The 27,491-nt window shown below is 31.3% G+C and overlaps 2 protein-coding genes across 3 annotated transcripts in view; one reads left to right on the top strand and one right to left on the bottom strand.

Moving 5' to 3' along the window:
- LOC148227672 (uncharacterized) overlaps nt 1-12,906 on the top strand; it is a 48,947-nt gene extending 36,041 nt beyond the window's left edge. The window contains exons 3-7 of one of the 2 annotated variants that reach the window (XM_088201766.1): nt 5,054-5,159; nt 5,977-6,119; nt 6,183-6,280; nt 6,496-6,661; nt 11,318-12,906. In XM_088201766.1, the coding sequence (XP_088057892.1) occupies nt 5,054-5,159; nt 5,977-6,119; nt 6,183-6,280; nt 6,496-6,661; nt 11,318-11,421 (617 nt within the window). In that variant the 3' untranslated portion in view covers nt 11,422-12,906. Of the gene's footprint in view, nt 1-5,053; nt 5,160-5,976; nt 6,120-6,182; nt 6,281-6,495; nt 6,662-7,927; nt 8,094-11,317 lie in introns of both variants that reach the window. The other variant, XM_088201764.1, reaches the window with a different exon arrangement.
- Nucleotides 12,907-13,421: 515 nt separating this feature from the next.
- Sans (SAM_USH1G_HARP domain-containing protein Sans) lies at nt 13,422-20,982 on the bottom strand. Its single transcript, XM_088201763.1, has 9 exons — nt 20,613-20,982; nt 17,917-18,060; nt 16,960-17,181; nt 16,653-16,897; nt 16,338-16,495; nt 16,079-16,275; nt 14,357-14,473; nt 14,092-14,240; nt 13,422-13,782 (listed from the first exon to the last, which is right to left on the bottom strand). Exons 1-9 carry the CDS (start codon nt 20,633-20,635, stop codon nt 13,517-13,519), a joined length of 1,521 nt encoding a protein of 506 aa, XP_088057889.1. The 5' UTR covers nt 20,636-20,982; the 3' UTR covers nt 13,422-13,516.
- Nucleotides 20,983-27,491: the final 6,509 nt, after the last annotated feature.

Raw genomic sequence — 27,491 nt, 5'->3', positions numbered from 1 at the left:
ATTTTCTCCGGTGGAAGTCATTTAACGCTAATCACTCGGAATAATTTTACATGGTTAAAAATAAAATAAATAATATTATTATATAACGCGCTTTTCACTCGATCTCGATATTATATTTAAAGTATGACATTTTATTATAAATTTCTTTATGGGATAATTAGTTTAAATAAAAACCTAACCTAATTGAAAATATAGTTATTATGTTACAATTATACACTGATACGCAGTGCTGGCTCTAGCGTAATTTGTTTTGATATGACGCGCACCGTTTTAAGAATTCGATGATGTGCCTATAAAAATATATACACAACTAGGCTTTTATATTAAATAGCGAATAAAAGCTGAGTTTCAATTTATTAGTGTCTTAGGAAATAGTTTATCTTTTATTATATATACTTTTGCGATCCACTTAAGCTCAAGCAAATGTCAATAGAAGAACATCTTATTACAACATCAAAATAGTATTTTATTACATTAAATACACCGCCATTTCTCAATAATTTATATATTTGTCTCACGCATTTCTAACAATATACACAGCATCACTAAAGCGACTCACTTTCATTTGAGCTTCCTCAAACTTTTCGCAACAACTTAATGAGCTTCCTGTCACGTTTAGCGATTAGTCAATACCACTATATCTATATAGAAGCGAGCGCGGAATAGAAATGACCAAATGACAGGAAAAGAAATCGAATTTCCAACTACTTCTACTGCATTATTTTCTTCCGGACTTTGGTACGTCACCGTCGAAACAAAACTGTCACCTGGAATGCGGTGCGCAAATATGTAATCGAATGCTGTTCTCCGAGCAGACGAAGTAAGTAGTAAGGTGGCGGCGAGTGACTGGCTCGAATGAGAAAAACCGGTCTAGAAGTAGCTCAGATATAGCTAGGAAATATGTTGGCTAAGAGGACGCACTGCCAAATGATAGGAAAAACCTTGAATAAAAAAAATCATAATCACATATGAATAGAATATGTTCCGCGTATAAAAAAACAATTATATTATAATTGGGACCAATGCGGTCCTGTCAATGAGGGATGTATTAGTGATTAATATGCATATTGATTATTCATTATTAAAAACTTCCTATATGCATCATTGTATTGTTTGAAAGGCTTATCTTATTACATTGTGTGTAATAATTCATACGCGGAAGTAACATGCTTAGTCGTTATCACTTATATAACGCATTGCTTCTTGATATTCTTTTAAAACCCACTTTCTAATACATTCGATCACATTTTGGTGATGGCTCGATGGTCTTTTACGAAACTGCTCTCGAAGATGCAAATTGGCAAGCCAGCCATGATCAATCTTTTTAGAATTAATTCCACCCATTGTGTACGTTCATGAGCATGCATATATAATATTCGAGAGCAGTTGCGTCACGACACGCACGACGATCATTGCCAAATGTTGCTACCACCAACAATAATGATTGCCATAGTTAATGTAAATAAACAAGGAAGCGTCTGTGCAATTTTCCAATCAGCAATAATCGACTTTTTCGCAATAGCACATCAAGAAATGTCCGTGTGCGCTTTTATAAAATGGACTTTTCATTTCGCAATTTGAGAATTTTCCCAATAAGCGATGGATAGTTGTTGCTATTAATTCTAGACAATACATAATATTTTATGACGTAATATTTATTATGGCGTGACCATTTCGTCTATCGAACGCGATCGTGAACTTACTGTATCGCTTACGATTATCACAAATTCATTGTAGTAATTTATATCTAAATTCGATATTTAAGTTTCTCTTCTATCTGTATATCCACGAATTTTTATTCATAATAATACCATAATTATGTCGTATAGTGAAGAAAATGTTCATTTGCACAAAAAAGGAGTAACTAATGCATTGTTTACTTCTCGACAAAGTTCAGTTTTTGGTTAGCTTCGCACAATTAAGTTTCAATATTTATAAATGTAAGTTTTAATTACTTCATATCGTCGAATTGATAGGCATTGTTTTAATCATTATTAATTACTCAGCATCTCGATATAGTACAATGCTAAGTTGTAGCTAAAAACCCTTCTCTTATAAAGATAAATTAATGGTTGTTGGCCAAAGATACGAACAAAATCACTGGACAGAATAATAATGTTAAAGAAATTAGATATTATAGGTATAAGTGAAATAGTTTAAGGATGGTTTTATAATTATTTAAAAAAGAAAGAAAAAAGTTAAAATAAATTATGCTTATTTCAAAGAGAAAATAATATCTCACGGTGTACCGCAGGGGTCTGAATTAGGACCATTGTTGTTTATAATATTAATTATATAATTAATAATATAATTTGCTATAGTTACCTTCTTGAGTATGCTATCTATGTTTGGGTAGAGGAAAAGTTGAGAAAAACCTCCTATTGAAAATGTTATCATTACTTATGAAATACTAAACTAAATTCAATATCAAAGTCTTGTGAACTAAATATCAGTCTTTTTATGTTCTGTTTATATTATGTTTTGATTAAATTTATTTAGTGTATAAACAATTAGCTAAATTAAGTTTGTTTAGTGTATACATAAATAAATGTACAATCCATTTATAGCGCGGTTTAAAGAAATCAAACAATCCACTCACAAAATAATCGCGTATATAGACATGCATGTTTTAGCAGTAAAAAATAAAAAATAATATAATAAAGCTGTAGTAGTTTTTCTCGATACTTTCTAAAATATCTTGCAATTATGAGATGTATATAAATATCTTCAAATCTGATTATAAAATCAATCCAATTATGTAATACAATGCCTCATATTTTGTTTATTTGTTTTTCTAATTGCATATATACGTTTAAGTTTAGAGGTTTAGACCATAGATTCTCAAATTTAATTGACTCATCTCACTTGTCAATGACGACATTTTTCATAGCCCACTTTTAATAATTAATAAATGAATATATTTAATTAAATAATTTAATAATCATTAAATATGATTAAAATACTTAAAAAAATTAAAATTAATTACATAAAATTGTGGTATTATTTTAAATTAATCAATTCTATAAAAATATATTTCAGATTTAATTACATACGATAACATTTTTCATCGCCTACTTTCGGAAAACTCAATTTCTATCTCACTTAATAATAAATTGTAAACGTAGTAATACCCATATATTTTTTAAATTTCACCATAATATTTATAGATTGAAAATAAAACAACTTAAAAAATGATTTAATAAAATAAAACAAAAAACACTAATAACAAAGAAAGAATATAGGACATTTACTTTATTATAAATATAAAATGCCTAAAACATTTTCACACAACATTTTTTTAAGCAGTAAACTTTTTGCCCACTTCTCCTTGGCTCCTCCATCGCCCACCAAATTCTCCAGAGCCAGCATTGCCCACCGAGATTCGTCCATCGCCCTTTGAGAACCTATAGTTTAGACGTTATACAAATGTTACATTTTAGCTGAGGTATATTTAAATTTATTATTGAAATGTTTATAGATTTCGATGCGTTATATGTACATAGATTATAAACATTTTTAACCCTTTTCGGGCCAATCAAAAAGAAATCTTTTATCTCGTCTTGCTTAGATTTCTCTCGGGGAATCTCGAGTTGCCCGTAGGCCGAGAAGAAAGTAGTAATACCGATATCTCTAGTATCTGTAGAGTGCATCGGCGAAGAACAAAAACGAGAGAAAGAATCGGACCACTGGTGGTCAATTACTGATTCGTATCATCGATCCGATCTGGAATGATACCAAAATATCTGAATTATATCATCATCATCTATTGTTTTGTGGGCGGAGTTTATGAAGCATGCTCTTAGGTTCGATTGTTCCACGTGAACGTTTCGCTAAATATTTACGTTTTTGTCAGCGTTCGTGTGTTGAGGCTTTTACTTTTAAATGCCAGTGTCGAAGGAATGCGGACTGCATTGAGTAATTTGAAGGCTTGCAAGTGGTCCAAAACCATTACGTTCACGATACCAATTATTCATTAATTCTATTAGAGGTCAATGCTTGCGAGAGAAAAAAATCAACTATCTACACTTGTATTGATATGCCAATTTAAATTTTCAAAGGTGAAATGTATCATAATCATGATTTTTTTTATGTTTCCTTTCTTTAGTAGCTAAAGGGTCCTTTAGTTTCTTGGATAATGATTTATTGACTTCAATAGTCAAATCTCCGTTACAGCCCGCAGGCATATAGCATTGGCTTTTCAATCCATTGAACACCTTGATCTTCAGTATTTTTAAAGAGACCCTAAACCTACAGTGTCAACTAAAATATTAAATACATACAGTGGTACCTCGGTTTTCGTCGATAATCCATCCAAAAACAATCGTTGAAATCCGAAACCGACGAAAACTGAGGCAGCCGACGAAAACAGAGACTAATTTTTCGCGGAAAAATCGACGAAAACAGAAACTGACGATAACCGAAGTCAACGAAAGCTGAGGTACTACCGTATTTCTATACCATGTAATGTAATGACATATAAAATATAATGCGCTATTGAGTCAATGTCACTCGACCGCGGGCTGGAACGGAGTGTTGCCATATTGCTGCGTCCTTTCGCGCTCTAACCAACGTATATCATATTTGGAGAAATTTTGCCACATATTACATATTTTTATACCTACAATATTTTTACAAATATTGTAGATATAATTAAAAATATTACATATTTCTATTATCAACCTTTTCCAGTTATACTTTTATTATTATTAATTTATGTATGAGTTGAAAATATATTATTGGTTTTAATAATAGCTTAAAAAAACAGGTAAAGTATGAATCGGTCACATCATATTTGTGGATGATGTAGGTCAAAATAAATAATTTCCTTGTAGAGGTCAACATGGTGTGCCAGCGTCTGTGCAAAAATGTTACACTCGAATTCTGAGCACGCAACAAGAAAGAAAGTGGTTTCAGCCTGTTTTTTTATATAACTGTATTCAAGTTTTGCCCATCGATCGGCCGTCTGGACGATTGCCAGAAAGAAAGACCGTTTGACATTTATTTTTGGTGCTAATCGGATGTATATTAATTTGATTTTTTCTATTTGTTACAGTCAAAATTTATCTGTCACCGGTTGAGACCCATTGCAACAATGTGGACTACTTCATCCCCGACGAAAATAACGAAACCAAAGAATTCAACGAAGACGCCATGGCCAGGTAATATTCATCAATCATCAAATAGTAGATTATGATAAAAAAATATGCAGCTTGTATAAGATTTAAAAAATCTAATTGTATATATTTTTAGGAATTAATGCATGGCGTACTTTGTCAATATCGTCCACCTGACTACCTATTTTTTGAACATTTTATATATATATAAAAAAAATACTTTAAATTATGATTGCATAGCACAGACTCCAACAGATTCAAAGCTTTACTATAATTATTACTATACACTGTTTCTATGACATTCAATACAAATTTTGTATTACACCTTTTCGTTAAACCTGAACCTCTTTTCTCGCATTGTCATTAGCGGTCAATATATGTGAAAATCATTAAGGGCGAGTTCTCGAAATATGAATCTTGGATCGTTGCAATTATTGAATGAATGGTATGAGGCTCTAAAATTACCCCAGTTATCCCATAATCTTTCCCACATATGGTAATGGAATTTATTTATGTTTTTCTTAAATTATGTATAGTCAGCTGGTATGATATCTGCCATACAAACATTTTACGGAACTACAAAACATCATGATGTGATCATTTTTACTTGTTACTGTACTGTTTCGAAGCTTTCTATTCCACTCATACACTTGGTGAAGTAACATACATGCATCACCATACTAAACTGTAAGTTATTAGTGTACCTTTGTGTTACATGTCTGCTTCATACTGCCATTTGTCAGCCACTCTTAAAACTATACGTAACATTGTTGCTAATTTGCAAGATTTAATTTTTTTTTATCATACTTTGAAAGTTTTCCCTTGACTCATTTATATTTATAATATATTCTGATTGTTACAGATTACACATGGCTCGTTCCACTGTAGCCTTATTCATAGTCGCTTTCGCAACTGTCTTCATAGCGTTCTGGACTGGAGTCGTAGGTTGCTGGAAGCGGAGTCCTGGCAATGTGACAGCCACTGCAATATTACTATTAGTTACATGTAAGTTTCATTACGACATCAGCAATTGGATTTAAACTAATGGATGCGGTCAATCCTTTCCAGGCTTATTAGCCGCAGGGGCCATGGCTCTCTGGCACGGCGTAGAATTTTACGAAAAGGAGAAAGTTGTTGGAGAGGAATACTATCAACAATGGAGCAACGTACGTATCAATAAAAAAATAATAATACTAACATTTATTGATAAGGCCTTCTCATCTTGTAAGTTGAACGTTTATAACTTTAAAATTTTCATTCATTTGAGTATCATGATAAAAAACGTTCAATTTACAAAAAAAATATGAATATATAAATTGATTTTTTATAGTGGGCATTGTTTATAAGTTTAATGTATAATTATTATGATGAAAATATATAGGCACTCCGTGACAATTCCTCGATATGGTATGATTGGTCGTACATACTAGCGTGGCTCAGCGTCGGCGTCTTTTTCATCAGCTCAGTGATGTTCTTTAGCGCGGCTACTTGTCTCAGCAAGGAGAAGCGCAAAGAGCAAGCCAGTAACGTGCAGTACATCATGCCAGGTTGGTCAGACGAGAAAGAAAGGGAAAGAATCCTAAAACTGGTGGTGAGATAAACTTGCGGAATACGGAGCCGACGATCTAATGCTGATTGATCCATATATAAATAAAAAACAGGTTGCGGTGAAGAGTGCTGTAAAATACGCCCACTAAATATATATATTTTATCCATGCATATATTATATTTATATAAAAAAATACTGGTTTTATTATATTTATATATACATGTGTTATATTAAATGTCTAAAACAGTGATGTCCGTACTAAAATGTATTGTTGTATTTTTATTAAGTTATTTTATTTAGCATACCCACTACATTTCTGTTCTATTGGACATCACTGGTTTAAAATATAAATAATGTTTTGTGAAACTGAAGTAAAACTATCTATTCCATTAACAAGACAGTAAAATTACTTCTATCTGAATAATTAAGTAATTTATACTTGTTTTTTGAAGTCTGATTTTAAAATACCTTAGTCGTTATACTGACATTTTTGTGCATCTGATCTAGCAACATTTCTGATCCATTGATACATAGATCTGAAGGAATATCTTTCTCCCTCGAATCTACCTGAACTGTATTTCAATACTACTGATAAACGCTTTACTCATTGATCATTTTATACAACAAGATAGCAGCTGTAACTTTACTCGGTTTATTAGACCGAAAAAATATTTGTATGCTGACACTATTTGTTGTTTGATCTCTCTAACATCATTAGTATTTCTATCAAAGTCTTAAAATATAGAAAGCATACTGATAAGCAGAAAGTATACTCGTTTTTTTTTGTATGTTTGTTGGTCCTGCCGAGTCATAACCGACATGTTTTGTTTTTTGCTTATCATATTGTCTGTTATGAAATTATCTAATATCTAATATAGTCTTTGCGATGATAATAATTTATTAAGACCAAAATAATTAATGTGTAGAATCTGCAGTAATGGAACTTAAAATAGTAATATTTCACTTTCGCAAAATGCATAATCTTACTTATTAATAATTTTAACAATTAGTCATAAATTATAATATATTATTTATTAAATATTATTTTACTAACAAATGCTTTTTTATCTTTTCTTTTCATGTATTTTATATCTGTTCTGAAAAATCTTCATTCTTACCATCGGAAAAAAAATATGGAAAATGTCGATGAACTACCATCCGCATTATATTTTTGTACATTATTTGTGCTTATTAAACAAAAAAATCGATAACTACGGATATCAAAAACTAACACATAATACGCTGGCTTCGTCGGGATACGCAGACGCTGCGCGATAACAGCCGCATATGGTACGATTGGTCATATATGGTTGCTTGGTGCGGCGTGGGGCTGTGCCTGATCTCGGCCATATTGTTCTCGTCGGCTGCTATTTGTCTGCGCGGCGAACGCGAACGAGAAGAAGCGCTCAATATGCAATATCTTATGCCGGGTATGTTGCATGCGTGTGGATTGGATCATGATTGCCAAAACTTACATTACAATCCATCATTACATGCTTTTGACAATCAAGTTTCAATATGATTATTGATTTTTATTAATTGTACATATAAAAGAACGGTGGTAATATACTCTGCACGAAATGCCAAGTCAGTACTGTGAAGCATTGGCAATGCTTGCAGAAGTATTTCATTACTTTGCAGGTCAAGATTATCTCTTGACTTTTGCAAATTAGATTAAAGTGAATCTCATCTTATTTTTATTGATACATTTTAATAAAATACATCTACATACTGACTCAGTGTTTCAAACATAGTATAGATTGTATATAAATTGTTTAATAACTTTTTTATGTATGTATTATATATTATAAATATTTTAAATTAGTAGTGTTGAAAGTTCATGATGGTTTTGGCGGGTTAAAAATATATTATATATAAAAAAGTTTATCTATGGTTTGGATGTATGTGCTGTAATGTTTTACTTTACATTGTGGGATAACTTTGACCTAGTGTTTCAGTTTTATAAATATTATATGTTACTATAGATAATATTTAATTATTATTGGCATTAAATGTTCAGGATAGTTGTTAGTATTTAGGTGATCTTTAACTCTTTGGTTGTAATGCCTTTTAAGATTACGATATAATAAAAAAAATGCAAATGCCTTAGTTTCTTTCTAATAAAATTTGAATCTAGGAAATAATATCTAATTTTTTAAGCCACAATCATTTTAAGTATTATGTAGTAGAGAAATAGTTCTGTGTTTTTTTTATTTGTTTTATATAAATTGACTTTATTTATTTATTAAAATTAAGACTATCGCGACCTGATAAGTTAACGTAATGCATCACAATGGCATAAACATAAACTATATAATAAATACTGCCGGTCAAAAGTTTAAGACCAAAATATTTTTTTGATGCTTCTTTTAATATGCTTTGAAAAAATAAATTAAAACTACCTACATTATTAAGAGATAAAACATATATTTTTCATTGAAACTCAAAATTACAAATTTAAAGAACGTATTTTAAAAATACCTTAAAAATGACCAAACTTTCTTTTCGTTAAAAGATCCACCTTTTTTTACGTAATACAGCTTTTATTATTCTTGGCATCCTATTAACTAAATTTATTAACGTATTGGTTAATATGTTAATATACTCGTTCTGTAGACATTCCCACAAAGCCTTTTAGGAGTTTAGTAGTGAGTGTTGATGAATATTCCGATCCAGGTTATCCCACAAAACCTCAATTGGGTTTAAATCAGGCGAAAAAATATATTTTTTAATAGTCCTTCTTTTGTTTGTAAAAACCCTCTGAATAATTTATAAGCATGTTTAGTATCGTCCTGTTGGAATACAAAACCTGGTCCAATCAATTATCTGTTCATAGGTAAAACTTGCTATTCTAAATTTTTTTTAAAATACTGTCTATTTTTACCAAATTTCCAACTCCTACTGTTACAAAACAACTCCACATCATGACTGAATCACTGCTTATCTTTATAGTTAGCACAATATAGTTAGGACCAATTTGTTCGCTGTCTGTGCGTCCATGTTTTGATCCTAACAATTCGATCAGATCATAGCACTTTGCACCAATCTACAATTGTCCAATTTTTATGCTTTATGGCCCAGTCATCATTTTCCTTATATTTCCTCGGCACAGCAAAGGTTTTTTGGCAGTAATGTATCCTCCAAGATTTGCTAACCGTAATCAACATTGCACGGTTGACAACGAAATCTTTTCAATACCAGTATTTTTCACTAGAAAGCAAATTTCTGGTGCTGTAAGTCTTCTATTTATTTTACTAGATATTATTATATGCTGATCTTTGAGTTTTGACTTTATCCTAGGTCTTTCTGGACGATTTATATCACGATTTAGTCCTATACTTTGAAATATTTTAATCGCTTCTTGCACTGCTGTCTTAGGAATATTTATTTTTGAGCAATGTAACGTTGAGTAATGATTGAAGCTCTTTTTTCAAGTGTCAGATTATTTTTTCACTCCATTATAGCAAGAATTTCAGAAAAAGTAACGCATGTAAATGGTCCAATAGTTTGAATGAAACTAAATTAAAACCGAAATAAACACTCCAGATTATGGCTTTTAGTAGTTTCGAATGCATGTCAATAAATGTGCAGAAAAAAATAATTAAACGAGTCGTTAAACCTTCACTGAAGCATTATTAACATCTGAACCGCTTTAGTCACGCTTGTCAAGCTTGTCTGCATTTACGACTCTGCGTAAAATAAGAAATAGCGATTAAAAAAATAATAATTTAATATAATAATATTATGATAAATATAAATAATAGTTTATTCTTTAATTTGATATATAATTAATTTTATTATTTAAAAGAAAAAAGGGTGAATTCGTGACATGAACATCATTGCATGTTTTGGTCTTAGACTTTTGACTGTATACGTTACACCGAATCGGTGAAATAGCTTATTGCGTAAAATAGACAAAAATTTGCTTAATTCATGAAAAGTGCAGGTCCATTGCTTCATTCATGCATTAGGCAAATTATTTGCCGAATACATGAACTGTGCAGGAAAAACGTTTCTACTCTTAAAATATTTACCCTTATCTAAATATATTAATTTTTACTTCTCTGTTTCATTGCGGTAATTATAGCGTATTTCATTTTAAAATAGTTATCTTATTTAACACTAGATTTACGAAACAGGTTTCTATTTTGATTTGTATTGGACAGTATTTTTTCTGGGTATTTTACAACTTTTTATATTTGAACAATGCAACTATATTAGCACTATTTTTATTTTGGAAAATTCTTATTTTTGAAAATCTATATACCTTTTTTAATGACACCCATCAAATTGATGGGTTTTTACCCATAAATCTAGTGTTAAAATAGGCAAAAAAAAATTGTATTTGGGAATAATACAAATTGAGGAAATTAAATATGTGGAGAAATATATTAATAGGTTCTATTTTAAAAAAAATATTTCTTTTATACGTTCCCAAATATTATCATATACATTTATTTAGTTTAGAAATATACTGAACATTTTGGGAAAAAAAATATTGAAGGATATATTTATTTTTAATTACATCTGTATTTTTTTGATTTCATGAACTTTTGACATTGCCATAATTGATAATATATAGTTCACTCAATTTTAATTTTAATTATACAACTATAACAAGTTCGTCAATTAATAAATACCTTATAATTTTCAGTGTATCCTCAAAAGCAGCAATACGCTTATGCTGGATATCCGCCACAACATTACCCACCTGGACCATACTACCATGGCTCCCAATATGGGCCATACAACTATTGAGACAGGGCGCAACTTAGATCCACCATGTCGACCATCAAACAACTGCCCAACAGGATTCCGCGGGACCCTCCAAGACGCTCATCTAACGCTCAATCCATATCAGAAACTTCCAACTCGTCTTACTCTAATTCGCTCGAAGACCAAAAGATGAAATACCGAAGCAATCTATCGATGATCGACGAGAGTCCCACTCTGACGAACCACTACAGGTCGACAAGCTTCATAATGAAGTCGAGGAGCGATCCGACCATTTTTGATCATCGCCGATACGTTACATTGAATCACTCGAGCGCTTACGAAACTCCTATTTATATGAAGAAATACCATTCTAATCCATATCTGGTCCAACACACCATAGCTAGCGATTACAGGAGGATGAACCGTCCGACGGATCCTCCGCAAGGGTATTACTATAACGTGCCTCCGTTAATGACTTATAACAATTTATATTTAGCGTTTTTGTATTAGGTGTATCTGTAATGTGTGCGAGCGTTGTATTATTTATTGACGTTAGGGTTATCAAGTGGCAGTTGTTTGTACATAGCACATGAAGTCAGGAATATATACATATATATGAAGAAAAAAATTGTAAAATTCTGGTGTGAAAGTAGTTGCGCCATAAATTATATATAAATATTACATGAATATTGACAAAGACTGCAGCACAGTTAATTTGAGATTAAATCTTGATTTATATGGGTTTAAAATTTATAAGTACTTATGCAGTCGAATTCGAAGCTTTTCAACTTTATTAGGTTGGTGTTTTAATTTTAATGAAATATCAAATCTGTGATAACATGAAAAACTTTATGAATTCAACTGTAATTGCTTCTTTTTGTATGTTTTATGTAATCATTTTGGCAATAGTCTTGAACATATGAGGGAAGGTGACGATAAGTGAAACATCTATATTAGTACAAAAGTCATTCTAAATCTACACATTTGCATATATTTATATTAAAAAATGTGCCTTAAAATCATCGCAAAAAATATTGTTGCACTTAAATTTATAATAATCAAAAATACTGCATTTTATTATTAATATCCTGTTTATTATTATTATTTTTATTATTAATTATACATGTATACATACAAATTACTTTATAATTATCACAGTTGCGTTTTCAATTTTAAACAATTGGAAATACGACTTGAACAGAATGAGTGCCGACGAGTGTCTGTTTAATTTTTTCGGTTAAGTCGATATAAATAATTTATACTCTAGTGTTTTGTAACATTTTTAATGATTTAATTTATGTTTTAAGTTTAACGTTAAGGATTAAAATATATAAACGGATTTCTTCTCTCTCTTTTTCTTATGTACAGACTGCTGTTACCATGCATTTTCACTATATTGGTTTTTTTGAGACTGTACTTTTTTATAATTGTATATTAATCAAGTACAGTTTTATTTTATCATACGTAATTGAATATGTTTCGAATTGATTTAACGAGATGAAATAAAAAACAAATTTTTCATATCAATAGTTTTTTATTTGTGTTCACTGCTCATCATACGTTGTATAATATAAAATTAATTAATTCATATACATATTTCTTCTGTCACACTAAAAGCTAGCCATATGAAATTATTACAGAATGTTCTGCCGCAAGTTTCTAGGTTGAGGAGTCTTTATTTTAAAATAATAGTTTTTAAATACATAAAATGAACGTTTTCAATAAATAACAATACTAAAAGTTGATTTATTTCGATAAGGGACGAATAAGAAGTTACTAGTTATCAATGTGGTGATTGAATAAACACTGCTTATTAGAATATTTTCAAAATTCGTAAAAGAGAAAGGTCGGTTTGCCAGTGAAAATTTTAGTGAGTCGTTCAAACCTAAGAAGTTTTGGTTTTGAGAAACCCCTTCCCTCCGCCAGATGCCAGATACAAACTTTTTTTAAAAATGTACTTTTGTACGGTACATCAAAACTTTAATATGAATATTATACATCAAGAATCACAGTGATTATTACCAAGTATAGAAAATAAATTATTTATTATATAGTAAAGATATTTTTTAATTAAATAATATTTTATAAATATAAAGGCAAGTTTGTGTAAAATATATTATTGTCAGAATTATGGCATTTATAGCTGGGTATCGATCAACGCTCCAGGATTTGCTAAGGCGTTCTTCCTTTCGTGTACGGCCGTCACCAACTTTCTGTAAGGACCCAACGGAAGGTCTAAGGATTTTATATCGTTTTCCGTCAATAGCATGAGAGTGTCCAAGTCGATCTGTTCTTGTACGAATTTGGATGAATATTGAGATAGACCTAGAGCGGCCAAGAAGCGCTGAAGAGCAGCGGAAGAAGAATCTTCATCGTCTTCATCTGACGAATTCGAAGAACTCTCTGAAAAACAATATATTAAGAATAAAATGCACTTATATTTGGATGATTACTTTAAAAATCAAAAATTATCCATATAATAAATAAATACTTTTACACATCACATCTACATGTGGAGGTCGGCAAGACAGTATTATAGGGCCAACTTAATTTTTAATATTCACTACTGATATTCTCATTACAAAATATACAAAAAAGTTTAATATTCTTTTCCAAGTTTGAAACCATTAATAAAATATATATTATTTTAACGTGTTATATGCAGATCTGAGTTTTTCTCATATTATTAATAATTACAAATAAATTATTTACCTGTAAGAGTGTCATCGTTCCACCTCGGTTGAATAGATCTCTGACGAGCAGCCAAAGAACCTGCTGATCCAATAGAAATCTCCTCAGCATGAGTCGGTGGCACTGAATTCCCACCATTGATCGCATTCAAAGTTGCTGTTATTGAACGTCTACAATAATTATATATAATCATTAATAGCTACATATATACACTACTCGTAAAACTTTCATCTGCTAACTTTCTTAATTTATATATATTGTATATAATTTAAGATATATAAAGTACCTGAATGTAACACTTCCAAAACCAGGCCTTTCGAACAAACTGGGCGGTTCTTGGAGCAACACGTCTTGACCGAGTCCGCTGTCGTCGCCAGCCAAAAAATCTGGTTGACTTACCGACCTTTAAATTAATAATAATGAAACATTGCATTTACAACACAAAATAGTTTTTTCAGTTAGCACAGAAATATATTTTAGAGCCTTTTTCGTTGACCATTGGAGGCACTATCTATCTTGAAAATGACACGAATAATGCTAAGATTATTTTTGCTTTTATAAATAGCTTTTAATGTCAGAAACGAAGAGGCACTTTAAGTTGTGTCACTATTGAGATGTGATTTATCGCTATTTTTAAAGCAACATTGCGTTCGTTATTTACTATCGGACAACAATACACAACACATTCTCTATAAAGCATATAATAGACAAAATCCTTATCCTCTTAATGTTTTACGCAGTTGCTTCTCCTTTATAAGTTTGTCACGCGATATTAAGCGATTTCTTTGCAATGTATTTTAGCGCTCATTGATAAAAATATACTTTTAGTAAATAACAAACATGATATTTTTTACAAATAGTGAGTTGTCAAATTTATCTGAAAATAGAAAAAATCCTAAAGATAACACTACACTACAAACTATTAATCTAAGCTATAGGGTAATTTGCCTTCAAGGTATGAGTTCTCAAAGTGTGCTTTGCAATATCTATAAAGACATAAATTTTGCCTGTAAGTAAAATGATGATTATTTATATGAGTATAAAAGTTTTCTTGTAAAAATAGCAAATAAAAATGTGTAACATATATCATTTTTGCTTATTTTAAAGAAATTTTTGTACACCTTTTCTATAAACGCTCATCACCATGAATCAGGACAAAATAAGGTAATAATGAAATGATGAAGATTCTGAGCCATAAACGTCTGAGAGTACATTTTCATTTTGTGAGGTAGAATTTAAATATATTTTTATAATATTTATATTCTAATTTTATTATCCTATAAACAAATGAAATCTGAATGCCTTAATGTTTCCAGTATTTATTATCTCGTTGTTATTGTTCTGATTTATTTGGTGCATTCTTGTTATGGCTAAGACGCTTGAACGAAACCGAGGGTGCGTTTGGTGTGCATCTTATATAGTTGGCAAACGTGCAGTTCAGTCTCAGGTATGTAGACTTATTGTAAAATATGCAAAAATTTAGAACAAATGATTAAAACATGCGTTCAAGTGTTTTGCTGGCCCTACGAAGCCTCTGTAAAATTTCTCGCGAAGGCTATCCATATAAATGCATTAAAATATCAGGATGTGATGCGAACAGGTATTTAGCAACCTCGGATTCACATTTTATAGATTGTTGACGTTCCTAATTTTAACCGATTTTGAACCTACTTTTACACAGATGCACATCAACGAATCTGAAAATGTATATTACAATAACAAATAGTCTAATAATCCGAAAAATCGCATTGATCATACATAGTACGTTGGATTTCTCTCATTTTCAAAAAGGGTATTCAGACCGGATCATTGTCGTACTGAATCATTTCCTTCACTTTAGACGGGAACTTTATTTAAAACTACCAATTTGCTTTCGACTTGGAATAAGCGAGAGTTCAGTCAAACCGGTACCAAGAAAAACCATGCCAAATAGACCGAAACTATATTTAGAATTCCAAAAAAGCAAAAGCTTTTACAATGACATTAGGCTTATATGTATAAAATATACCTGACAAGACCAGATTTTCTGGGTACAGCTTCTCCATCTTGCGTATCTTCTTCATCATCGACGCTAAAAACATCAGCAATTTTTCCTCTCTGGTTGTTTGACTGAGCAAGAGTACCGACGTATATCACTTCTGAATCACGTCTCACTCCCGTTAATGACCTGATAGATCTTTTGCCATCCATTTCAATCTCACCAACCTATATTTAACACATATTTTTAAAATACAATTAAAATATCACTAAAGACTATAGTAACTCACCTTAAAATCATCATTCTTTTTATTTAATGTGCCATTTTTCATTTTGCTAGCAAACACTTTTCTTTGTAAAGCAGTTTTTCCTTTATGTCCTGATACAGTGCCGACTAAAGAACTGAATGGTTGAGGTGCGTTATCGTCTTGGGCAGCTACTAAATTACCTGTAATTGTTAATATTTCTGTATAGTATGTCGAAATGTATAGCACCACTCCATTCCAGCCTGCGGGCGCGTGATATATTGTATATAATATTGTGTATATGTATCATTCAATCAGATATCCATAAAAGTCATTATGAATTTATGATTAAATTATAACCTTGACTAGATGATCGACTCATTTTATGCTTTAAGGCCGCCAAAACGTTGCTTGGTCTATGAGGTACTGCAGATCTTAATGAGTCATCAATCGGTGAAAAGACGCCCGAATTCTCCCATTGATTGTTTAATTTCTCCATTTCTTTAGCAGCCACTGTGTTGGCTTTCGACTGCCTTTTGTTATAATCTTTAAGTGTCTTTTCACTTTCTTTTTTAGCTTTTTCTTTCATGGCTTTGATCTTTTTCCTTAAATTAAAAAAAGCATTATACACATATCCATTCGCTATAAAAATATAGTGATCTCATACTTATCCGTATTTTGCAGTTTGCTTATGGCCGAATCCAAGAATCTGAGAATCTCTTCTCTGCTGCTAATTCCTGCTAATTCTTGGGGCGTGTGGTTGTCTATGTCGGTAGCGAACATGTTCGCTCCAAAGTTCACCAAGAATGTGACGCATTCTTTGTGACCCCTGGCAGCTGCTAAATGTAAAGCAGTATTACCAAAATGGTCAGCTTTATCAGGATCGCCACTGTAAAATATAATTTAGTTTTAGTTAAGTAGATTTGGGTCGGACGACTTGAAGTCTGCAAAGCGGTTAACCTTTAATAGAGCTCGTCCGAGCATTTGGCGCTGTGTGGCCTGCATAGTAAGGCGGAGGACAATATTGAATAAGAGGAAAGCCCATTAAAATATATTATGGGTTAAAACTATATTAAATTTAAATAAATTCAGAGGCTGCATTTTGGTACATAGTCGACATTTAATCTATTGAGTTTAGTTGCTTCCGTCAGAATACTTGTCTCAATTATTTTATGTTAAAGTAAGTTACGTTTTTAGTCATACACAAGATAATAGCAAATGAAACACATGCATAACTAAAATATAGTAAATGTGAAATGTCTGATATTGATTCTAAAGTATTTAATTGTAATTAAATCGATAAAATGACTTATCATATTTGAAATTGAAACAATTGATTAGGTGATTAATCTGTCTGAATCATAAATGATATTATTTTTTTAAGTAAAGCTGAGAAATAAGATTAATTGGGTTTATACGGTTAAAGTTCTAATTGTCATCTAGTACTTAGTAGTATTTGAATAGCATTCAAAACATTTTTTTAATATACGAGTGTATAGTAATCTTATTGATAGGTAGTACAACAAGTTAATAATCAACACCTACCGGTATGTATTGTACTAACACAGAAATAAAGCTAAATGAAAAACCTTATTTAATAGTAATAATATTTTATACAACTAACCCTCTTCCACAAAGTAATCTGAGGGCATCGAGGTTTCCTTCGAAAGCCGCCCATAAAGTCGGTGTCATGCCAGCTTCATCTCGACTGTTGCAGTCTTTCTTGTTTGCTTCCTTCAAAACTTCCCACAAGCCATCTTTGGCTGCCCTGAAAATAAATTGGATAATTTTGTTAATGATATAAATCGATTTCCTATTGCCTTATCTTGTAATCATACAACAAAATGCTTTTATTTTATTTTATCTATAACTTTATCCAAATCTATTACATAATATTCAAGACTAGCACGCCGTAGCGGCACATCAAAAATAAGCGTAAAATAGTAAAAATGTTTAAATCACTAGTTTGATATTTACATACATAATTTCGGTTAAATTGTTATGTTTAATTTAATATTGTATTAAAAAAAACTCAACGGATGCTACATGTAATGAAACTAATTTAAAAGCTAAAAAAGCCATTTTTTTTAAGTTAATTTATTTTCAAGAAATACTAATAATAACCTGAAGTATTAAGGTCACTTGCAGGGATGTCATTTCGCTTTTTACAGAGGGGGGGGGGGTAAAAGTTGAACAATCATTAGTCATATTTTTAATATTTCCATTTCATTTAAATTCATAGTATTTCATTAAATGACATGCAATTTTCTGGCCAAATTTAAGGGGGTGCCTGTTTAGTAATAAAACCAGCAGTAGAAACGCTCGGTTATTTAGCGTTCATATCATGACTTTTTATAACAATATTTCGACTTATAATATGTGAGAAGCGAATGAAGCATATCTAAACCGAATTTTGACCAATAGGATGGTGCACAAAACAATTCACTTCTCAGAAGTCAAAAATTCACGTCAAAAGCAATAAAATCGTGTCGATTTTATTGCTTTCGACGTGAATTTTTGACTTCTGAGGAGTGATAATTGTTTTTGCGCCCTTCTATTGACCAAAATTCGGGTTGAATAGACTTTGACCAATACTCTCATATCAAAAGTCCGTATTAATATATGTAAGGATTAACTATCTTGTCTTTAAAACATAATTTAATATCAAAGTGCAGATAAGCTATGGAGCAATATGTGAGATGCAACTGAAATAAGTCAACTGAGAGCTGAGTTGACTTAATTCATATTTTGTACTTGACCTAATGAAAATTCTAAGATTTTGATTAGTTTTAAAACTTTCATTAGGTTATGCTGGGTTTGGGTTTGAACAGCAAATCTACGTTTCGCAACTGTCAATTTGAGTTTCATAAACATTTTAGAGCAGCATATAATTTCATTAGCGTATCATCAGTTAAATTATATTTTCATTATTTACTCGTGAAAATGTATTTGGACTTCACGAGTGAAAATATAAATTCAATAAAAATGTAAATAAATAATGATTTAGTATGTAAAGTATATATTACTACATATGGAAATGTTGAAATCATATAGTTTTACTAGCATATAAATTATATTTTCACTGGTAAAGATATGTATCTACCGATGAAAATGTATTCCGATATGATTTCATTGAAATTATATATTTAAAAAATATTTTCGGGATATATTCGAGACTGTTTTTTCTAGATTTCCTTTGAGGGATAACCTGAGAATTTCCGGTTTAAATTCAGGGACGTCATTTCCGCTTTTTATAGGCGGGGGGGGGGGGCAAAAGTTGGGCAGTCAGATTGATTGCAGATAGATTGCAGTTGCGCACCTGTAGAAGCGGTGCTTCCACCGCTTCTACAGATACGCAACTGCAATTAAATTTACTCAAACGATTTAAAATTACTTTGTTAATTGAAAGTAGTTGATGTTGAATCAATATTTTGAAATAACATTTAGGTGTAAGAAAACGAGTACGGCCAGGGGAATAATGTACGGAGGTATGAATTTGTTTAATGCTATTTTTAGAACAATCCGCAAAAAAAAATGTAATGGTTTCCTTAATTAAGAAACACTTTCGTAGATTAAAAAATAAATTATAATATTAAGTTTTTTTGTGTTCTGTTTATGTTTTATATGTATGTTTCGATTAAATTTCTTTAGTGTATAAACAATTAGTTATATTAGCTAAATAAATTAATAAATAAAAAATAAATAATTTTGACAAAATTTTGAGTTTTAAATGTTTAAATGCAAAATACAGGGATCATCAACCTTTATTTTTGGTACATTACTACCAGAGGGGCGAAAAGAGGTATTACGGATGGTCGCGTTTATTTCCAGGAAGGAAATTGTTTTATATTACCGGATGTTTAACCGCATTGTTTTCGTGTTTTTATAGCCAATCAATTAAACTTTATTAGCCTTTTAAAAAAATTATACAAAAAGTTTTGAAAGTCATGCGTCACTTCCTACGATCTAGTTTCTACAAAAAAATTGCACATCGATATCTGATTTGATCTATCTCTAAGAAAGTTTATCATTAATAATTTTATTAAGAATGTATACATATCGTAGTATTTTGCATTTAATGTATTGATTCATCTACGCATATCGACAAAGATATATTTAATAATAAAATAGATAATGGACTTATACTAGATTAGATATCGAGCATTATAAAAATTTGAGTGATGCTTAGCAAGGATTTATATTATATGCGGAATTTTATCTATACATATAACCGTATCGTCATGATATAAATATTACACAAATTTACACAATTATTAACGCTTTCTAATTAAACGATGGGATAAAATACGCAATACTCACTTGTGAAATCTATTCGCACTCATTTTCCTAGGAAATTAGACCGATCCGTTCCACATTTGAAGATGTAATGGATGTGTGCGAGAAAAAAATAAAACCACTCTCAAAAGTGTATCATTGTGCCGATTGTTCACTCACTCATTAGAAAACACAATCGAACAACAGTTTCGCGGCACTGGTTAGATAGTCTTCTTGTAAGAATCCGATTGGAATACTTTTTGGTTCTGTGAAGAGGACTATATTTTGAATAGTCGATAACAATTCGTTTTGAGGAAGCGTCACCTGGACACGCGGGTATCTAACTGTTAACACCTGCCGAGTTCAGGCGAGTTTGCCCCTACCACACAGGTAGACTCTCGGACAAAAATGCAGTGCGATAAACTCACCAGGGCTTTTCAAGTAACAAGGTAGAATAAGAATTTAGTTTCCAAAAATCTTGTAATTCCTCTAATCCTTTTGGATTTATTTTTAAATCATCTTTAATTCTTATGGAACTGTAGATTTCAGAACCACTGTTAGTGGTAGGCTTGTAGCAATTTTTTAAATCTGACAATAAGAGTTCTTTCTCTAGATTATAAAGATTTATATGTATTTATTTCTAAGCTTATTTTAAATAGCTTCTGAGAGATTAGAAATAGATGGGTGAGGGTGAAAGATGGAAAGAATGCAAATAATGAGCAAATTAAGTAGCATTATTGAACTTAAAATGACTAGATTTTGAAAATATCAAAGGATATTAAAAAAAAGTCATCAAGCAGGGCGATTATTTTGAGAAAGAGAAATGGTCACCTTATTGAAATGAATTTTAAATTTCTCTTATGCTAAAAAAAAAAGTAAATTGCTCTAATTGAAAAAAAGATTTTAAATTTTAATGTATTTTTTAATGTAAAATATATGTTATAAAAATAGTAATAGTTATTATTCAACTTTTAATTCAAACGTAAACTCTGATTGGATGCTTCTGCTTTATTAAAAGCTAGAGACATCTGCTGGAGTTAGTTAGTTCAAATTAACTGTTTTTTATATTGACGATTTATTTTACTGCTAAAAAATGGTTCGAAACTTCACTAAATTAATTATTTTTTCTCAATAATTGTTTCTTGCGTACGACAACAGATGCCTATATTATCAAAGTAAAACTAATTAATTTTATGTTTCTTGTTGCATATAATTGATACTTAAATACTGCAAAAAATCATATGTATTTATGTAAATTTTATGCGTCATAAATTGCCAATTTTTTTATAATATTACTTTGTACATGAAAATATAATATATCAATTTGTACAACGTGTACGGTAACGATGTATGCAGAATATAGATTGTACGCAAAGCCGGCGAGGGCTATCAAAGGAACATCAATTTAAATTTACCCTCAAACTTCCTCAAAACCCACACCACTAAAACCGGAACAAGGAGGGCTGAAAGCTGAAACGAATTGACTGTTATGTTTGATTTGCACAAATTAGCTAAATCCACTTTATTCTTGTTACATTCTTCTTCTCATAATTTATTTATATGATGTAATTCGTAATATTGTTATAAAAAGAACGTTTTCACTGCGACGGCGACGGCACGATTTTATTGCTTTTGACGTTGATTTTTAACAGGGACGCAATACTTGTATTTGACCAAAAATTGCATGTCATTTAATGAAATTCTAAAAAAACAACCACTGAATGGTTAACTTTTCAATAAACGGGCGCAAAATATTTTGAGCAATGAGTCAGACGGTTGATCTTCGTTTCCAATTAGACGTAGTGTCTTAAAATCTCATCATCCATATTCTCAATAAAACCTTATTCCATTTCACAAACACACGAAATACCAACGATATTTGTAACAGAGTATCTTTCAGACCAAAACAAAGCATTTTGTAGTATTATGGCGAGACATAGGATAATCGCTGACCGGCGAGGCGCCGATCGGCGGAAGACTTTCCCCTGTCGGCGTCACGTCGCTAATAAATTCAGTCTTCCATTGCCACTCTGCCTAGGTTTTTTATATGTAAACGATTCTTTTTTAATTCATAATTACTCCCGACGACTCATTAAAGAGTTGTCAATATTGATTTTAAATCCGTCCCGATTTTATAGTTTGGTTAGCTGATTGCGCACATTTTCATTCTGAAAATGAGTATATTTTTGTCCTCGGCGCGTAAGTTTGCGCTTTATGCATTATTTAATAAGTGATAAAGCCTCCGTGATATCAAGCAGAGGTGCTCAAGCGCGGGCCCGCCGCCGCTCGCCCATCAAACCTGTCATAAATCTAACACGGTCGTAAAGGTAAAATTTGCGGCCGCAAAAGACTATTCCAGTTAATTGAATTTCAGGTAATATACCTGGCGGAGGCTGAGCGTGTGTTTTTTTAATCTCGCCTGTTTTTATGAACATCCCCTTTAACGACCTAATAGAGACGTCGAAGCTTAACCACGCGTTGTAATAATAATAAAAAAAATATTATGCCTTTATTGCGCCGCGGGCGCTCGCCGAGTGGAAGATGGAGGAAAAAAGAAGGCGATGAATTAAAATATATTATTATTAAATAAAAGTGCCATTGTGTCCTGTTGATGAGCTGTGTTCTCGGAATATAGCGAGGACTGTGACGTTGATGTCTTTATTGGCACTTGCGAATACCGAGACGCGAATGGGGAGAACGATCTTTGATGAACACTCGATTGATTATAAATAATCATAAAAATATAAAAGTAATGATAGATATAATACGTAGTACTGTTTATAAATATAAATTATATTCAGGAATAAAAAACATTAAAAAGTAGATTTTTTGTGTATAATATATACATATGTTACAATGAATATGTATTCTTCAATGAAGCTATATTTTTACCGGTAGATATATATTTTTCTAGCGAAAATATGATTTAACTGATAGGCGCTAGTCAAATTATATACTGCTCTAAAATGTCTATGAAGCTCAATTTGATGCGAAACGTTCATATCATGTTCAAACCCAAATCTAACCTAATGGAAGTTGAAAAACTATTGTTAGTTTTAGAACTTACATTGGATCAAGTTGGGTTATGCTAATTACATTGTTTAGTTGGTATTGGTTTGGTTTTAAACCTCAAATGTTATGGTGAATGTGTATTTTTCAGCGAAGTTATATTTTCACTAGTATAAATATAATTTCACTAACTAGGCCAATTCAAATGTATCAGATAATTAATTTATATTTTCACTATTCAATATCAGTGAAACTGTATTTATTTACTGTGCGAATGATCCGGTACACTTACGTTCTGAACATGTTGGCCTTAACAGGTGTAGTGTTGCCCTATAACTATTTTTAAACGAAATTATATTTGCCTGTCTAATGGCAATTCACTAGTAGAAATATGTGTATATATCTTCCAGTGAAAGTATTTATATATGATTGCACAGAAATGCTAGTGTAAATATATTTTTACTGGTAATACACATTCACTGTAACATATATACAAATGAGACGGAGCAATTACAATAAACTTTTTGTTAATTTATAACTTTATTATTTATGATTGATATTTTCTGATTCAAAGTTGTCCCCATATTATAATTAAGGCAGCGTTTCTTCCAATCCGACAAATTGCGGAATACAGTATTTGGTATATTATCAGTCTACTCAGCGATTCGTTTTTAACGTCCGGGATCTTCATTTGATCAAAACAAGGATAAATTGCTTGCTTCGCATCAGACGAGACGGGTTGTGTGTTGGCTCCAAGCGTCTCCTCAGACTAAATGTTTGAGTGGAACTGATTCCTGATTGGCAGGGTCTCATTATTTAAATTCATGACCCTTACATGATGGATTTTGTGCTTCGCTCCTTTTCGGTGGGACGAGCAATTATAGAAGGGTGGCGAATTTCTTTGAAATAAATTGCTGTTGGCCGATAAGGTAGATCGGAAGCGGCTGAGCGCGCTAACTATTCTCAAGGCAAAAAATATTTAATCCTATATGATTTATGGCGCGTATTTTAATCCGTTAAGTGGTCCCACATAGTGTTTCATTTTAAATGAAGAAAGACATTTTTTCTTCAAAGTCAAACTGGTCATTTTTTATGATTATAATGTGCGTTAACGTTTTTTTGCTTATAATTCTGGCTTTTTTCATTGAGACGTTCACGACTTTGATTAAATAATTTGTCAGCAATTTTAATCCTGGTTTTGCTAAAAATTCAACAGTTTTAGAACAAATTTGGCTATTAATTGTTTCAGGTTAAGTCAAAATTGCTTTGCATTAATCGTACGAAATAAAATTTTTAATCACTGATATTAATTTTAAATCAGTGATTAATGTGCTAGGCCGCTTTTTTTTCTTATCATTTTCGACGTCTTCAATATCATCTTGAAGCTTATTGTTTTTGGTGTTAAGCCACAGATTTAAAAAAAATATAGGTTCACAAATCATTAAAAAAATTAAAAGGAGTAGTGTATTTGCTTCTCTTCTTTGTTAAAGTTAACAAGGTTGGGTAAAAATTATTATTAAAAATAAAAACAAATAAAAAATCTGGTTCAACGTACCGCGCTCCTCTTTATTAATTACAGGCTTTGTGATTTAAAATCCATTCTGGGGAGAGCGAAGCTAATTTGCTTTTTATTTGAAACAATAGCCCGAAAAGAGACAACAAACGAGAGCGCCGAAGGTACCGGGCGTGCCAAATAAATAACGCTATGAATATTAATTAATAATTAATATTCGCATTTTTTTACATATACATATTTTAATTAATCTAGCGCCATTATCAACGTGTTATAAATCACTTTAAATGCGCCATTTCGCTGTTCGCACTTACTTTTTTCTCACATTTCATTTTACATTAAAAAACAATGAGCGATTATTGTTTTAATAGCGGTGACACCTGGCTTCACATTTCACCTTAATAAACCATTTTAAAAACACAATATATTCTGAAATTATCATGTGTAAATATATATTTCAGAATATAGTATTTGGTTAGATGAATTTATGTATTAAATTAATTGCGCCGAAATTTACAATTTCTCAATTACTTATTGATTAAAAAGTTATTCAGTAATAAATTGTAGCTATATAAACCTTCTCGGAAAAGTTGTGTAATATAATAAAATCCGTTCTTTAAATAATCGAAAGACATGGAAGAGAAATTATGATGTATTCGAATTTTTTACGGAAGCCTTTTTCTATTATACGAGTTGTATAAAAAAGGTACAAATGGTATTGTATTAATGGAAAAAAATAATTTTCACCGCGGGGAATGTTCGTGTTGGAAGTTTTTCAATTATCTAATTTTTGCATCGGCAATATAGTGGGTTGTCTATTCATCTCAATTATCCTTGCACGCTTCGCGATTATCCTTGCTCCTCCTTTCGCTCGGAAGATATTGGTTTTAATGTGCCATTCTTTTCATTCTGGCCGCGGATAAATTGGTTTATTTTGTCGGCGGCGCGCTTTGCTTATTTATATTAAGCTGTCGAGTCAGGGATGTCAACTTTCTTAATTAAAAATTGTTTAATAATAATGTATATATAAATTCAATATTTAAAATAATATTCCTCAGACAACGACGTTGGGTCTTATTAATGAAAGAATATATTGTGACGATGATAGACAGGAACACCGTTTTTAACTACCAGTTCCACTTACTTCTTTTGATATTTGCAATTCTAAGTAATATAAAATCACCGCGCAGTTATTTAGCAAATAAATTTAATATTATTGCAATCTAAACAATTGTAATGAACATATGTGTTATATGTGCAAGATTATGAGCACAAAGAGCAAGAATACAAGCGTGAAATTAATAGCTTTTAATGAAAAATAGCCGCTGAATAAAAGAGTTTTATTAAAATAAAGTTAGTTATTGTCTTAATAAAAATAAATTCACACAGATAAAGTATTTTTAACTGAATTATATTATAGTAACAGTTGAAAAAGAATAGTAACTGGTTTCGCCCAGGTTAGTTTCAAACTAATTCTTTATTCTTCATAATTATTTTATTGATTCTGTTATTACAAATTTATTTAAATACTTGAAAAATATGCTATATTTTTAGTATTTTGTCTTCACTTATTGCAGTAACACGTAATCGGTCGTTGCACGTCGCTGTTCAGCTCAACTTTCTATTTAAAGTTGAAAGTTGAAAACAGCAGAGTTAAGTTTTGGAGGAGTTCTTGTAACAGACAGATACATATATTTTTTGTTTTATAGTATATATTACTATTTAAAAAAATATTTAAAGCACATAAATATATTTAAAAACTATTAATCTAATCAAAAATATTTATGAATTGTTCGATTTTTTTTTGTATTTAAAAAAAACTTATTTTTTCAACTATGAAGCGTGAAATTGTTGTTGTATTTTATATAATTCTGATCTCTCAGACAGGATAGAAATTAAAAAGGACTATAGTCCATATAGTATTTGTATCAAGGTCTTTCACTGACTCATACCACTAGTCCGTTGAATATTACATATGTTAGAAAAAAATATTAGAATAGAAAAATAGGCATACATACAATAGTACGGTCTAATGCCTGCACTACACTCTCTAAAAGTTGACCAAGGTTGGCCAAGGAAGGAGATTATAGTGGGTTACTTCGGGGTTACTTCGGCCAAGTTCGGTTCTGCCCGCTCTAAAATCTCTCGGAAGTTGTCCGAGGTTACCGAGAACGAGAGGTAAAGTGGGGGTAATTCAGTTTCAAGCGCTTCCGAACATTGTCAGCAAACGGACCGAAGTCAAAAGAATCGAAGTCGGAGCTGCTCTTTTGAGCGCGAGCGGTCAGATACTTCCCCTTTCGCTCTCTCGCGTGTTAAGTGACGACAGTGAGAGAGATAATGATATGGTTTTTCGCAAACTGAGATAGAACGAGTAGCTCGGCTCAATTTCAGTATGCGCGTAG

The sequence above is a fragment of the Plectrocnemia conspersa genome, unplaced genomic scaffold (genome assembly GCF_051122295.1).
Source record: "Plectrocnemia conspersa isolate PC_06_02 unplaced genomic scaffold, ASM5112229v1 ptg000013l, whole genome shotgun sequence".
Lineage (NCBI taxonomy): Eukaryota > Metazoa > Arthropoda > Insecta > Trichoptera > Polycentropodidae > Plectrocnemia > Plectrocnemia conspersa.
The sequence above is the reverse complement of the archived record's forward strand: the minus strand, read 5'-3'. Positions and strand labels throughout refer to the sequence as shown.